Source organism: Eschrichtius robustus, chromosome 8 (assembly GCF_028021215.1).
Source record: "Eschrichtius robustus isolate mEscRob2 chromosome 8, mEscRob2.pri, whole genome shotgun sequence".
Classification (NCBI taxonomy): Eukaryota; Metazoa; Chordata; class Mammalia; order Artiodactyla; family Eschrichtiidae; genus Eschrichtius; species Eschrichtius robustus.
Window position 1 is genome coordinate 55,489,601 of NC_090831.1, and position 14,187 is coordinate 55,503,787.

At 34.9% G+C, this 14,187-nt stretch overlaps 1 protein-coding gene across 1 annotated transcript in view; it reads right to left on the minus strand.

The window, feature by feature from the left end:
• SP4 (Sp4 transcription factor) overlaps positions 1-14,187 on the minus strand; it is a 70,419-nt gene that overhangs the window by 17,028 nt on the left and 39,204 nt on the right. The window contains exon 4 of the mRNA XM_068550521.1: positions 6,378-6,577. Coding sequence (XP_068406622.1) covers positions 6,378-6,577 — 200 coding nt within the window. The remainder of the gene's footprint in view (positions 1-6,377; positions 6,578-14,187) is intronic.

The following is a 14,187-nucleotide window of genomic DNA, read 5'->3' on the forward strand; positions in this document are numbered from 1 at the left end:
TTTGGAGCCACCATGCTGGGAGAGAGACAGATACATAGAAGGTTCGAGGACACCACCTTTCATCCTATTTTCCAGATTCTGTGCCTTTGTATTCAAGAGTATCCTCAAAACCACCACCAACTGTTTGATTCCTATTATCAGAAGTGTAGTTTTCCTCTGATGTCTTTACAATTAATTCTACATCAAAATCTGTCAGAGTTTGAATTTTTCTGTGAGGCCTCCTGTGTCCACTTGGAAAATAATTCAGAATTTCATGGTTGGGAGTATTGTCAGATTACCCTTCTGTAGATTTATAGCTTCATCATGTCTAATTTGTGTAGGAAACACCTTTTGCTGTTAACATTGTTAGTATGTTTTCCTGATTCACCATGACATTCACAATGGTGCAGCGATAAACAAGGACATGGGAGTTTGCTGCACTGTGCGGTGGCTGCCTTGACCCTCTCCTTCTATGTGAGAATAAGCCCCTTCCTCATATCAGGAAAAGTATGGGTGCTTTCTGTTACTTGTAGCTGAATATAATCTCTGTTTTCAGTTACGTTTGACTGTACATGATTAAAAGTCTGTTCATTTTTTGGTGAAAGAAATGATTCTGTAGTTGTTTCAGAGAGATATTTTATCAACTCTTTCCTAAGCTTTCATATGCTAACAAATATTGTGGTTTTTATTTCCTCAGAAACTATATTAAAATACCCATTATAATTATGGATATTCAGGAAAAAAAAAAGATACAATGAGGAATGCTAAAAGTGAAAATAGTGTTTTCTTTAAAGAGAAAGAGGACATTTGTGCAGACTCAAAACATCTCTAAAATATTTACTAATTACTGTGGTTGTGTTCATTAAGTCCACAAATTCTTTGATACTCCTCCCTCTAGGAGGTGGAGCTTAATTCACTTCCTCTTGAATATTGAATGGACTTAGTCAGTTGCTTCTAATAAACAAAATATGGAAAGGAAGAAAGAAAAACTTCACAGTGGAGATACCTGGCAAACATTATCTTAACTAATTCATCAAGGTTAACATCACCAATAATAAGACATATTGGCATCATGTACTCCCTGATATGACGCGATTAGAAGGATAATAATGTCTGTGATATTCGTCCCAGCAACAATTCATAAGCTCAATGTAATCATGAGATAATATCAGACAAACCCAAATTGAGGGATATTCTACAAGATACTTAACCTTTAAGTGTCAAGGTATGACAAGACCAGGAAACAAAAAGAGGAAATTTCACAGACTGCAGGAGACTAAAGAGTCATGACAAATAAATGCAATGTGGTACTCTGGACTGAATCCTGGAATAGAAAAAGTATATTTGTAGGGAAGCCTGTAGTTTAACTGATAGTATTGTACCAATGTTAATTTCTTAACATTGTGTTATGGAAGACATTAGTTATAGAGGAAGCTGGGTGAAGGGTATTTGAGAACTCTCCATATTATCTTTGCAACTCCTCTGTAAGTATAAAATTACTTCAAAATAAAAGAGTTATAAATAAATAAAATAAATAAGTTCCCTAAAGCTGAAGGGGTAAAATTAGGTCACCTACAAAAAAATATGAGAAGAGGAACAATGAACTTATTAGTAAAACAGATGCAAGAAGACAACACAGCAGTGCCATTAATGTTTCAAATGAATATAATTTTCAACCTAGAATTCTGTATTAGCCAAACTATCAATTAAGTGGAAAAGCAAAATAAAGGTATTTTCAAACAAATTTACTTCTGTATGCCTTTTTGTAGGAAGCATTTCAGAATGTTTTCCAGAAACCAAGGGAATAAACTGAGAAAGCTGAAGATGTGAGATCTTGAGAACACTGGATCCAAACCAATAGAGCAGGGAAGAAAAGTCTCAGGATTACAGCTGTGCAGCAGCCCTAGACAGGAATCAATCAGTGTTTGATCGGAAAGCTGGAGTACTCCAGGAATAAGGAGAAACCTGATGGAGTTGATACTTTTCTTGAAAAGTTAAAATAACAAGAGGAGGTAATAAAGTTAACCAATGCAAAGGGGAAGAAGGCAATTTGAAACTTCAGGAAAACAAAAACAAAAACAAAAACTACACAGGAAAGGACAGGTAATCACAGTCCATTACTTAATGTAATTATTATTTATTTACTAATTTTCAACTTTAAGAACTAAGCTATGAAAAAAAGGAGGCAGTGGTTATTAAAGAAAATGTAAGCATTTTAACATCAAGAGAAAGAGAAGAGATAGTAAAAGTTTAGGTGAGAGAAATTAAAAGGCGAAAGGGATGGAAACTGAAGGACAGACATAGTAATACGGTATCACAGAGTGGTGAGTCATGAGACAACATTTGGCCTGCGCACAGTTAAAGAAAAAATTCAATGTCATTGATGGTGTAAAGTCAGGTAAATTATTTTGGGGGGAGTGTTGATTTCTGTCAGTTTACAACTGAGTGTTCATTTTTTTAAATTGAAGTATGTTGATGTGTAATATTGTATAAGTTATAGGTGCACAATATATTGATTCACAACTTTAAAGGTTATATTTCATTTATAGCTATAAAATATTGGCTATATTCCTCATGTTGTACAATATATCCCTGTAGCTTATTTTATACCTAATAGTTTGTACCTCTTAATCCCCTACCCCTAAATTGTACCTACCCCCTTCCCTTTCCCTACTGGTAACCACTAGTTTGTTCTCTGTATCTGTGAGTCTGTTTTTAAAAAATTATAGTCACTAGTTTGTTGCATATTTTAGATTCCACATATAAGTGATATCATACAGCATTTGTCTTTCTCTACCTGACTTATTTCACTTCATGTATTGATCGACACTTAGGTTGCTTCCATATCTAGGCAACTGTAAATCATGCTGCTATTAACATTAGGTTGCATGTATCTTTTCAAATTAGTGTTTTTGTTTTTTTTTCAAACATATACCCAGGAGCAGAATTGCTTGGTCATATGGTAGTTCTACCTCTAGTTTTTTGAGAAACCTCCATATTGTCTTCCAGAGCAGCTGCACCAATTTACAGTCCCACCAAGAGTGTACAAGGGTTCCCTTTTCTCCGCGTCCTCACCAACATTTTTTATTTGTATTCTTTTTGATGATCGCCATTCTCACAGGTGGTTTTGATTTGCATTTCCCTGATGATTAGCAACATTGGGCAGCTTTTCATGTGCCTACTGGCCATCAGTATAAGCATATTATATAGGTACGCACAGCCATCACAGGATGAATAAAAATGTAAAAATAGTTAAAAGATTAAACATGATTTTCTCCAGGGAGCAGATGCAGTGGGCCAAAGAGTCTGCTTAACAATCCAAGCTCTTCTACGTGATTTGATTTTTTTTTTCATGATTTGATTTTTAAATACCATATCCATGTATCTTTTGAAAAAAATTTTTAATTTATTTTACAGAAAGCAACAAAAAAAAATCTGCACTGTTTTCAGCAGTGAATAAAAATAACTCATTTGTCCATTCATAGTAAGATGATGACTGAATTTCTACTTAGTGCAGTGGTTGGGCATTAAAGAAAACACAGTTCCTGCCATGAATGGCCAAGGCTTTCAACTTAACATATTAAATGCTTAATCAATACTTATTTATTTCAAAAGACTTGTTTCATTTTCTTTTCAACAACTTTAATGAACAACTTAGAATGAAAGTTACCTGTACTACTTCTTTAAAAGTAAAATAGTATCTGATGTTAAGCCAAACACTTTTCAAAATAACATGTTTAAATAAACAATTTTGTGTATGATGTATTCAAGATGTTTGAAACACTGAAAGTAAGCTGAAAGTATATTAAATTCTGAATTATTCAGGTTATTAGAAGACAATAATGGTGTGGACCATTTAAAAAGAAGAAAGAAATTATGCTTCCAAATCATTAATCTTTTGAAGTAGTTTATATAAATCCTTCAGTAAATCTGCCTTGTGCTATCTGTATGAGTATGGATGTGCAACAGAAAGGAAGTTTAGAAACTCATCGTTTCTCAAACAAAATGATGAAATTACAATGTGAGAGGTTCCAAATTTTCTTGGCTTCCCTAATCTGCCCCACTGTTAAACCAGGGTAGAAATACTGCATCCACTCATACTGACATAAACAGCACAGTATTTTTCTAAACAGACATCAATATTATTTTATTATGGGCTTAATTTTTAATCACAACATATTTGCCAATATGAAAGGTGAGGTGGCATTAGAAACCCCAATATAATACCATACAGAAAGTTTTTAAAACTTTTTTTAAATTAAAATTCTTATTTTTAATATAATACTAACTCAGTGATTGAGCCATTACACTAAGACTCTTCTGTGTTACTAAGTTGTGTGCATATCAAACTAAGTAATTTTAATTTATCACTTTAAATAGATTTAGCAACCATCATTTCTTCTCTGAGGCTATTTTCTAATCTGTAAAATGGAGCCAATTTCTAGTTTATGGTGCTTCTGTTAGAATTAAATGAGATGATATATTTGAAACACCTGATATTCAGTAGTTGATCAATAAATGTCAGTTCTAGTTTCCCTTTTGTCCTACATGTACCCTGATACAAGTTAAAGTTTAATGTCTAATTCAAAAAATCTACCCAAATTATTACTTTATTCAATAATTAAACACTGAGTCCCGAATATATATACCAGACATGTTCTAAATAGAGAAGGTCAGTGTTATATACCAAAAAAAGGAAAATTGCCCTATCAGATATCAAGACTTAATATAAGCTTCTGGTAATTAAAACAGCATAGTATTACTGTAGGAAGTGACAAATAGACAAAACAAAGGACTCAGAAATCAGCCATTCTTAAAAGGGACATCAACATATGAGAGAAGTTCATTAAATATCAATGAAGAAAGAATTGGACTATTCAAGAAATGGCTTTCCACATGAAAGAAAAATAGAATTTTATCCCCTTTTTAGTCCATCATCATCCAAAAAAAAAAAATTCTAGACTAATAAACTTACAAAAAGAAAACCTTAAAGGCAATTAGAAGAAAATGTTTTTAAAAACTTTATGACCTTGAGATAAGAGAAAATTTCATTTAAAAAAAAAGCAAAATGCAAAGGAATATATTTACATATCCTTATATTTGACTAAATAAAAATGTAAAACTTCCATATGACAAAAGATAGCACCAAGATAAAAGATAGCAATACTGGGAAAAACTGCAATATATAAATCAGTAAGAAAAAGCAAAACAACAACAACAAAAAAGATCAAAAGAAATAATCAAAAAAGATCAAAAGAAAACAAAATATAAATGACCAATAAACACAGGAAAAGATGCTTATCTCACTATAACCAGGAAAAATGCTAATTTAAAAAATTAAATAGAAACCATTTTAGACTGACAAGAACTTTCAAAGCCTGATGCTACTGAGTGAACATACAGCCAAGTGGAAACTCTCAGTCAACACTAGTGAAGTAGATATGGTAACAGCCACTTTAGAGACTCTTTAGTGGTTATCTAGCAAAATCAAACACACACATTCCCTAAGATCCAATAATTCTACTTCTTGTACATGTTCACTGTATGTTCAAAGTAGTAAAGTTTGTGACAGCAAAAAAACTTGAACTCATCTAAAGAGTGTGGGAAATGGATCAATACAGTGTAGTAGTCATGTGATAGAACACTACATAGCAGTTAAGAGAAATAGACATGTATTCATACACATATATGTACATACATATGAACCTGGATAGATCTCAAAACATAGTAAGTGAAATTATGATACTGTAATATATCAGTTACATAAAATTTCATAGAAAACACAAAACAATATTCACATATATATCCATGAACAAAATATGTAAGAGTATTAAAACTACACTAAAAACTTACACTTGAAATTCATGGTAGCTGTTGTCTTTGAGAGGTAGGAGGACAAAGATGATGTCAACTTTATATGATTTGTTTTGTTAAAAAATAACAGATAACATAGCATGTTAACAGCTGTCAATTCTGAGTGAGAGTTAAGGTAGGTATCTGTTATACTTTTCTTGATACTTCAGCCAATTTTCTGGATTGTAAAAAAACAAAAACTAATCAAGGTCACCAATAAGATAATTCAACTCTCTTCTCATCAACTTAAATACTGACAAAAAGTAATATGTGAGTTCAACATGCTAAGAATGCAAGATAAGCAAATGGAATAAATTCCAAGTCATGTAATTATGCTGATAAAGCTTACGAAAAGTAGAATAAAATGTATCTCAGAAATGAGGTAAAGAATTTTGACCTTAAACATCTTTCATATAATCACTAAAATGAATTTTCTCTCTTTAATTTCCATATTTCCCAATTTGATAGCGAACTATCACTATAATTTTCACCTAAGCACTGAGAAAAGAAGTAACAAGTACAAGTCCTAAAATAAATCAACTAACCTGTATGGGTTCTTCTATGTCTCTGAAGCTCATCACTCCTTGTAAATCTTTTGCCACAAAACATCCAGTTGCATATAAAAGGTCTTTCTCCAGTATGCCAGCGAAGATGTGCTCGTAGGTGAGATGTTTTGCCATAAACTTTTCCGCATCCTTCAATATGACAGATATGTTGTTTCTTTTTTCCTGGTTCATTACTGCCTCTACAAAAACAAAAACCAAAACCAAACATTAATTACACTCCCAAACACCAAGCTTATAATTCAGGAAAAGTAAAAGGGAATCAAGTAATTAAATGATGCTTTTCTAAATGGGTTTTTTAAATCATGATGCCACAACTGTAGTTAAAAATCAGAAAAATTTCAATTAAAAAAAAAAACAGCAGTGTGTAGTAAACTCAAAAGTGGTATGAAAACACATTAATTTTAGAGAATGTATGTTCTGCCATGGAATTCACATGTTCATTTCCTAGTAGGTTCCTCCCCTGGGAAAAAAATCTCTTTAAACTTTTCAAGACACTTGAACACTCTCCTCTAAAATACCAAAGAATGGTAATCCTCACTCAAAAGTGTAAGGTTCAGAGTTTCACTTCCAGCAAAAGCAGCACGAAGAGCTCCCTGGACCTACTCCCCAGTGAAACCAGTGCAAATGATAACAAAAAAAAGCAAATACCATTTACAATCTCTGGAAATGGCCCTATGAGTATACAGCAAATAAAGAAACATTTATTCATGAAAATCAAACAGAACTTGGTAAGAAGAGTGAGAGTCTGCTGTATTTGAACCAATACTCACTCTGTCTCTCCCTCCTCCTTCCACCTCCCCTGACACAGAAACACTATAGACTTGTGCAATCAACAACAGGGTTCCCTCTTCTCCCACCCTTCCAGTTGCTGGGTTATCTCCCCAAGAGAGGCAGGACATCAGTATTTCTCAATCTACCTGCAGCTACCTGTTACGGAGGCTAAGTTTCAGGTGAGTGTGGCTGACAGACGGGGAGCAACATTCTTCCACCCAATCCCAACCCCTGAGACACAGGCTCAGCCTTGGATAAGGCATGCTGAAAACACTGGGGTCCAGATGACCCTTGACCCAGCTCATTTGTAGTTCATAAATCAGAGGTTCCAACCCTGGAGTGACCAGCCAATAAAACTTGAGGATACTGCTGACCTCCTGCCCCCAAGTGCTCAGCTCCTAGAGCACGGAATGCCTAGGGAGAAATGTGCCACTGTCCCAACCCCCCAGTTCAAGAGCCATGACACAGAGATTTTGGCCAGAGGGAGAGCATACCATAACACAGAAGGCTCCAAATCTCTTCCCAAGAAATTGACTTCATTTGCAACAAAGTGTGGAGAGGTTTGAGCCTAAGGATGATCTTAAAGACAGTGGAGATTGTTGTAAAAGACAACTGGGAGGAGACTCATAGATTCATTGGAGACATAAGCTAAACTATAGACTGCTAGGTTGCTAGAGAGAACTGAGGAAAGAGGTAGCCGTAAGAGTCTTACAGAATCAGAATAAATCTCAAGCACAGACCTAAGTTCTGCCTTTTTAAACTCTGATTGGATCGGCCTGTGGAGCAATATATGCTTCAGGGTATTATTGAAAACGACAGAGCAATCAGCTGGCAATTAGTGAAGCTTAACAGCTGGGTGTGGTCAGGGAAAGAGCCAAAAAAATCCTTACCAAAACCACTGTCATCCCAGGGCCACTAAGGAGCAACAGCTTCATACTGGGGGGGGGGGGGGAGGGGGGGGGAGTGGGGGCAGGGATTTTCATTAAAATAATCCAGCTCATCACTAAACAAACAAGCAAACAATAGTAACAAGCCAGGGGTGGGAGAAGGACAGAAGGCAGTACTAGGAGTTGCTACAATATATTATTTCTCCAGTTTCCAACAAAAAATTATGAGACATGCAAAAACCAGAAACAAAGAAGGAAAAAACGACCTATACACTAGAGAAAGAGCAGGCAAGAGAAATTGCCTGTGAGAGCAAACAAATTTAACAAGACTTCAAAGCAGCCATTATGAATACATTCAAAGAACTAAAGGACATCATGATTAAAGAAGTAAAGCAAGGTATAATGACAATGTCACATCAAACAGAGAATATCAATAAAGAGCTAGAAACGATTTTTTAAAGAACCAACTGGAACCTCTTGAGATAAAAGGTACAACTGAAATGAAAAATTCACAAGAGGGACTCAAGAGAAAGAAGAAATAGTGAAATTGAAGACAGTTCAATAGAGATTATGCAACCCAAAAAGCAAACAAGAAACAGAAGAAGAATAAACAGAATGTCAGAGAAATGTGGAACACCAACATGTGAATGAGAATACCAGGAGGAGAGGAGACGAGAGGGAAAAGGAGAGTGGGGGATGAAGCAGAAAAAATATTCAAAGAAATAACAGCTGAAAACTTATGAAAAACATTAACCTACACTTTCAGGAAGCTCAACAAACTCCAAATAGGATAAATGTAGAGATCTACAAATAGACACTACACTAAAAATCCTGAAACCCGAAGACAAGGATGAAATCTTGAAAACAGCAAGAAACATGACTCATCACTTACAGGGAAAGCCCAGTAGGATTAAAGGCTGACCTCTCAGTAGAAACATATTCAAGTACTCAAAAACAAAACAAAAACAAACAAAAAAACAAAAAAAAAAACCCCAAAACAACCTCAAACAAGAATCCTATACCCAGCAGAGCTAATCTTTCAAAAATGAAGGTGAAATAAAGATATTCCCAGATAAAAACTAAGAGAATGTGTTGCTAGTAGACTTGCTTTGCAACAAATACTAAAGGAAGTTCTTTAAGCTGAAAGCAAGTGAAACCAGCAAGTAATTCAAATATATATAAAGAAACAAAAGCGCACTAGCAAAGGTAATTATGTAATTATAAAGGACAGTGTAAATGCATATTTCTTCTCACCTGATTTAGAAAGCAATTTTGGGCTTCCCTGGTGGCACAGCGGTTAAGAATCCGCCTGCCAATGCAGGGGACGTGGGTTCAATCCCTGGTCTGGGAAGATCCCACATGCCACAGAGCAACTAAGCCCGCGCACCACAACTACTGAGCCTGCGCGCCACAACTACTTAAGCCCACACGCCTAGAGCCCGTGCTCCGCAACAAGAGAAGCCACTGCAATGAGAAGCCCATGCACCACAACAAAGAGTAGCCCCCGCTTGCCGCAACTAGAGAAAGCCCATGTGCAGCAGCAAAGACCCAAAGCAGCCAAAAATAATTAAATGTGGTTTAATAAAAAAATAAAAAGCAATTTTATAAAACAATATGTATAAAATGTATTGTCAAGCCTGTAACATTAGAGAAATGCAACATATGTAACGTATCTGCCAATAACAGCACAAAGGAGGTGGCTGGGAGCAAAGCCATAAGGAAATGACCCCAAATGGGAACTCAAATTCATGGGAATAAATAAAGAGAACCAGAAATGATAAAGTTAACATAGCAAATTTAAAAGACATAAATTTATAAAAATAATAATTATAACGAAGTATTGTGGGGTTTGTAACACTTATGTATAACAGTAATACCATAAAAAGAAGCACAAGGGAACAGACCTATATAGGAGTAACATTTCTGTAACTCACTGGAATTAAGTTACCGTAAATCTTAAACTGATTATGATAAATTAAGATATATATTGTAAGGCCTAGAGCAAGCACCAGAGAAATAAGTACAGTGAAAACATCAGTAATGAAATTAAAATGCTATATTACAAATTAAAATGATAGTAACTTAATTCAAAAGAAAGCAGTAAGGGAGGGATAGGGGAGCAAAAAAAGACATGAGACATAGAAAACAAAAGGTAAAATGGCAGACATAAGTTCATTATATTGATAATAACATCCAATGTAAATGGATTATATAAACTAATAAAAAGGTAGGTTTTGTCAGATTAGATTTAAAACAAGATCCTACTATGTACTGTCTATAGCTGACACACTTTACATTTAAAGATACAAAAATACAAAGATATTGAAAAGTAAAAAGATGGAAAATGGTATCATGCAAACAACCACAAGAAAGCTGGAGTGGCTATACTAAGACCAGACAAAATAAACGTTAAAACAAAAGATGTTATTAGAAATAAAGAGAGAAATTTGATACGGATAAATGGGTCAATCCATCCGGAAACATACATGCATTTAAACAAGAGTAAAAAGAGAGTGCCAAAACAGAAGTAAAAACTGACAGAAATGAAAAGAGAAATAGACAATTCAATGATAATAGTTGGAGATTTCAATACTCTATCTTCAATGATGTTTCCACAAAACAACTAGGTAGAAGATCAACAAGGAAGCAGAAGACTTGAATAACACTGTAAATGAACAAGACCTAACAGACATCCACAGGACACTCCAGCCAACAACAGCATTCTCCTCAAGAGTGCATGGAATGTTCTCCAGGACAGATCATATACTAGGCTGTGAAACAAATCTCAATAAATTTAAAAGGACAGAAATAACAAAGTTTTCTGACCACAGTGGAAGAAAACTAGAAATCATTTATAGGAGGAAACCAGGAAATTCACAAATACCTAGCAATTAAACAATATACTCCTAAATAACCAATGGGTCAAAGAAGAAATCAAAAGGGAAATCATAAAAGATTTTGAGATGAAGGAAAATGAAAACACATCATACCAAAACTTAGGGGATACACATAAAGTAATGCTTAGAGGGAAACTTACAGCTGTAAATATCTATATTTAAAAAGATCTTACCTCAAACCTGTCAGAATGGCTAGTATACAAAAGAGAACAAATAACAAACGTTGTCAAGGATATGGAGAAAAGGGAGCCCTCGTGCACTGTTGTTGGGAATGTAAATTGGTACAGCCGCTACGCCAAACAGTATGGATACTCCTCAGAAAATTAAAAATAGAACGAATATAAGACCCAGGAATTCCACTCCTGGGTATTTATCCAAAGAAAGTGAAAACGCTAATTAGAAAAGATACATGCACCCTTATGTTCACTTCATCATCATTCACAATAGTCAAGATATGGAAGCCACCTAAATGCCCATCAATAGCTGAATGGATAAAGAAGATGTGGTGTGTGTGTGTGTGTGTGTGTGTGTGTGTGTGTGTGTGCGCGCGTATATATATACACGCACACACACACACACAATAGAAAATTACTCAGCCACAAGAAAAGAATGAAATCTTGCCATTTGTGACAACATGGATGGACCTAGAGGATATTACGCTAAGTGAAGCAAGTCAGACAGAGAAAGACAAATACTGAATGATTTTACTTATATGTGGAATCTAAACAACAAAATAAATGAACAAACATAACAAAACAGAAACAGTTATAGATACAGAGAACAAACAGGTGGTTGTCAGAGGAGAGGGGTGTGGAGGGAGGAAAAAAAAAAAGGTGAGGGAGATTGAGAGGTACAAACTGCCAGTTAAAAAATAAAGGAGTCAAGGGGATGAAATGTACAGTGTGGGGAATATGGTCAATAACTATGTAATAATTTTGTACAGTGATAATATCGTAACTAGACTTACTGTGATCATTGTGAAATGTATAGAAATAGTGATTCACTATATTGTGTAACAGGAACTAACAGTGTTGTAGGTCAGTTACACCTCAAAAACAAACAAACAAACAACTCACAGAAAAAGAGATCAGATTTGTGGTTACCAGAGGAGGGGAAATGGATGAAGGCAGTCAGAAGATACAAACTTCCAGTTCTAAGGTAAGTAAGTACTAGGAATGTAATCTACAACATGATAAATATAAGTAACATTGCTGTATGTTATATATGAAAATTGTTAAGAGAGTTAAATCCTAAGAGTCCTCATCACAAGGAAAAATAGTTTTTCTATTTCTTTATTTTGTAGCTGACAGATGTTCACTAAACTTATTATGATACTCATTTCATGATGTATTAAGTCATATTATTATGCTGTACACCTTAAACTTATACAGTGCTGTACGTCAATTATATCTCAGTAAAACTGGAAGGAAAAAAGATCTTAAATAACCTAAACTTCCATCTTAAGACAGTAAAACAGAGCAAATTAAATCTAAAATAAAGCAAGCAGAAGAAAGAAAATAATAAAGAACACAGCAGAAACTAATGAATTAGAGAATACAAAAACAATAGAGAAAAATCAATGGAACCAAAGGCTGATTCAAGGTCAACAAAACCAACAGGCCATTAGGAAGACTAACAAAAAAAAAAAAAAAGAAGACTCAAATTACTAGAATCAGAAATGAAAAAAGGGATATCACTACCAACCTTACAGAAATAAAAAGGATTATAAACGAATACCAAGAACAATTGTATACCAATTACTTAAAAAACTATAAGATGAACAAATTCTTAGAAAGATACAAAGTATCAAAGCTGACTCCAGAACAAGACAGAACTCAAAACAAGTAATGATGGTGAATTAGTAGTCGAAAAAATACACACAGGAAAAGCCCAGTGAGATTCACAGGTTCACAAAACATTTTAAAAATTAATACCAGTTCTTCACAAACTTTCAAAAAATGAAACTGGAGAGAAGACTTCCCAACTCATTCTACAAGGCCAGTAACACCCTTGCCCACCCAAAGGCATTGCAAGAAAACTACAGACCAGTATCTCTCATGAACATGGATGCAAAAATCCTCAACACAATAGTAAAAAAACAAATCCATCAACATATAAAAAGAATTACATAGCATGACCAAGTTGTATTTATCCCATGAATGCAAAAGTACTTTAACATTTAACAATCAATTAATGTAATATACCATATTGACGGAATAAAAAACAAAACTACATGATCATCTCAACAGATGAAGAAAAGCACGTGACACAATCAAAAACCCTTTCAAAAAAAAAAAAAAAATAGGGGGCTTCCCTGGTGGTGCAGTGGTTAAGACTTTGCCTGCCAATGCAGGGGACACGGGTTCGGGCCCTGGTCTGGGAGGATCCCACATGCCACGGAGCAACTAAGCCCGTGAGCCACGACTGCTGAGCCTGCGCGTCTGGAGACTGCTCCGCAGCGGGAGAGGCCGCGACAGTGAGAGGCCTGCGCACCGCGATGAAGAGTGACCCCCGCTCGCCTCAACTAGAGAAAGCCCTCGCACAGAAACGAAGACCCAACACAGCCATAAATAAATAAATAAATAAATTTATAAAAAGAAAAAAAAAAAAACCGTTTCATGTTGGGTGAGTTGGAAGACTCATACTCCACAATGTCAAAAGTTACCACAAAGCCAAAGTCAACAGGACAGTGTGGTATTGGCATAGAGACAGACAGACAGATCAATGAAACAGAATTGAAGACTCTAGAAATAAACCTATGTGTCTATGATCAACTGATCTTTGACAAGGGTGCCAAAACCATCCAAAGAATGGGGAAGGGACGGTCTTTCAACACATGGTGTTGGATGAACCCTTACCTCACACCAGTTACAAAAATTAACCCCCAAATTGATCAAAGACCTAAATGTAAGAACAAAAACTATAAAACTCTTATAAGAAAAGTGGGAATCTTTGTGACCTCAGATTGGGCAATGGATTCTTAGATATGAAACCAAAAGCAGAAGCACCCAAAGAAAAGACTGGACTTCACAATTAAAAACTTTTGTGCTTCAAAGGACGCTATCAAGAAAGTGAAAAGACAACTCAGAGACCGGGAAGAAATATTTCAAATCATAAATCTGATAAGGGACCTGTATCTAGAATATATGAAGAACTATTATAATTCAAAAATAAAAAGACAAATAATCTAATTAAAATAGGCATAAGATCTTAATAGACAATTCTCTAAAGAAG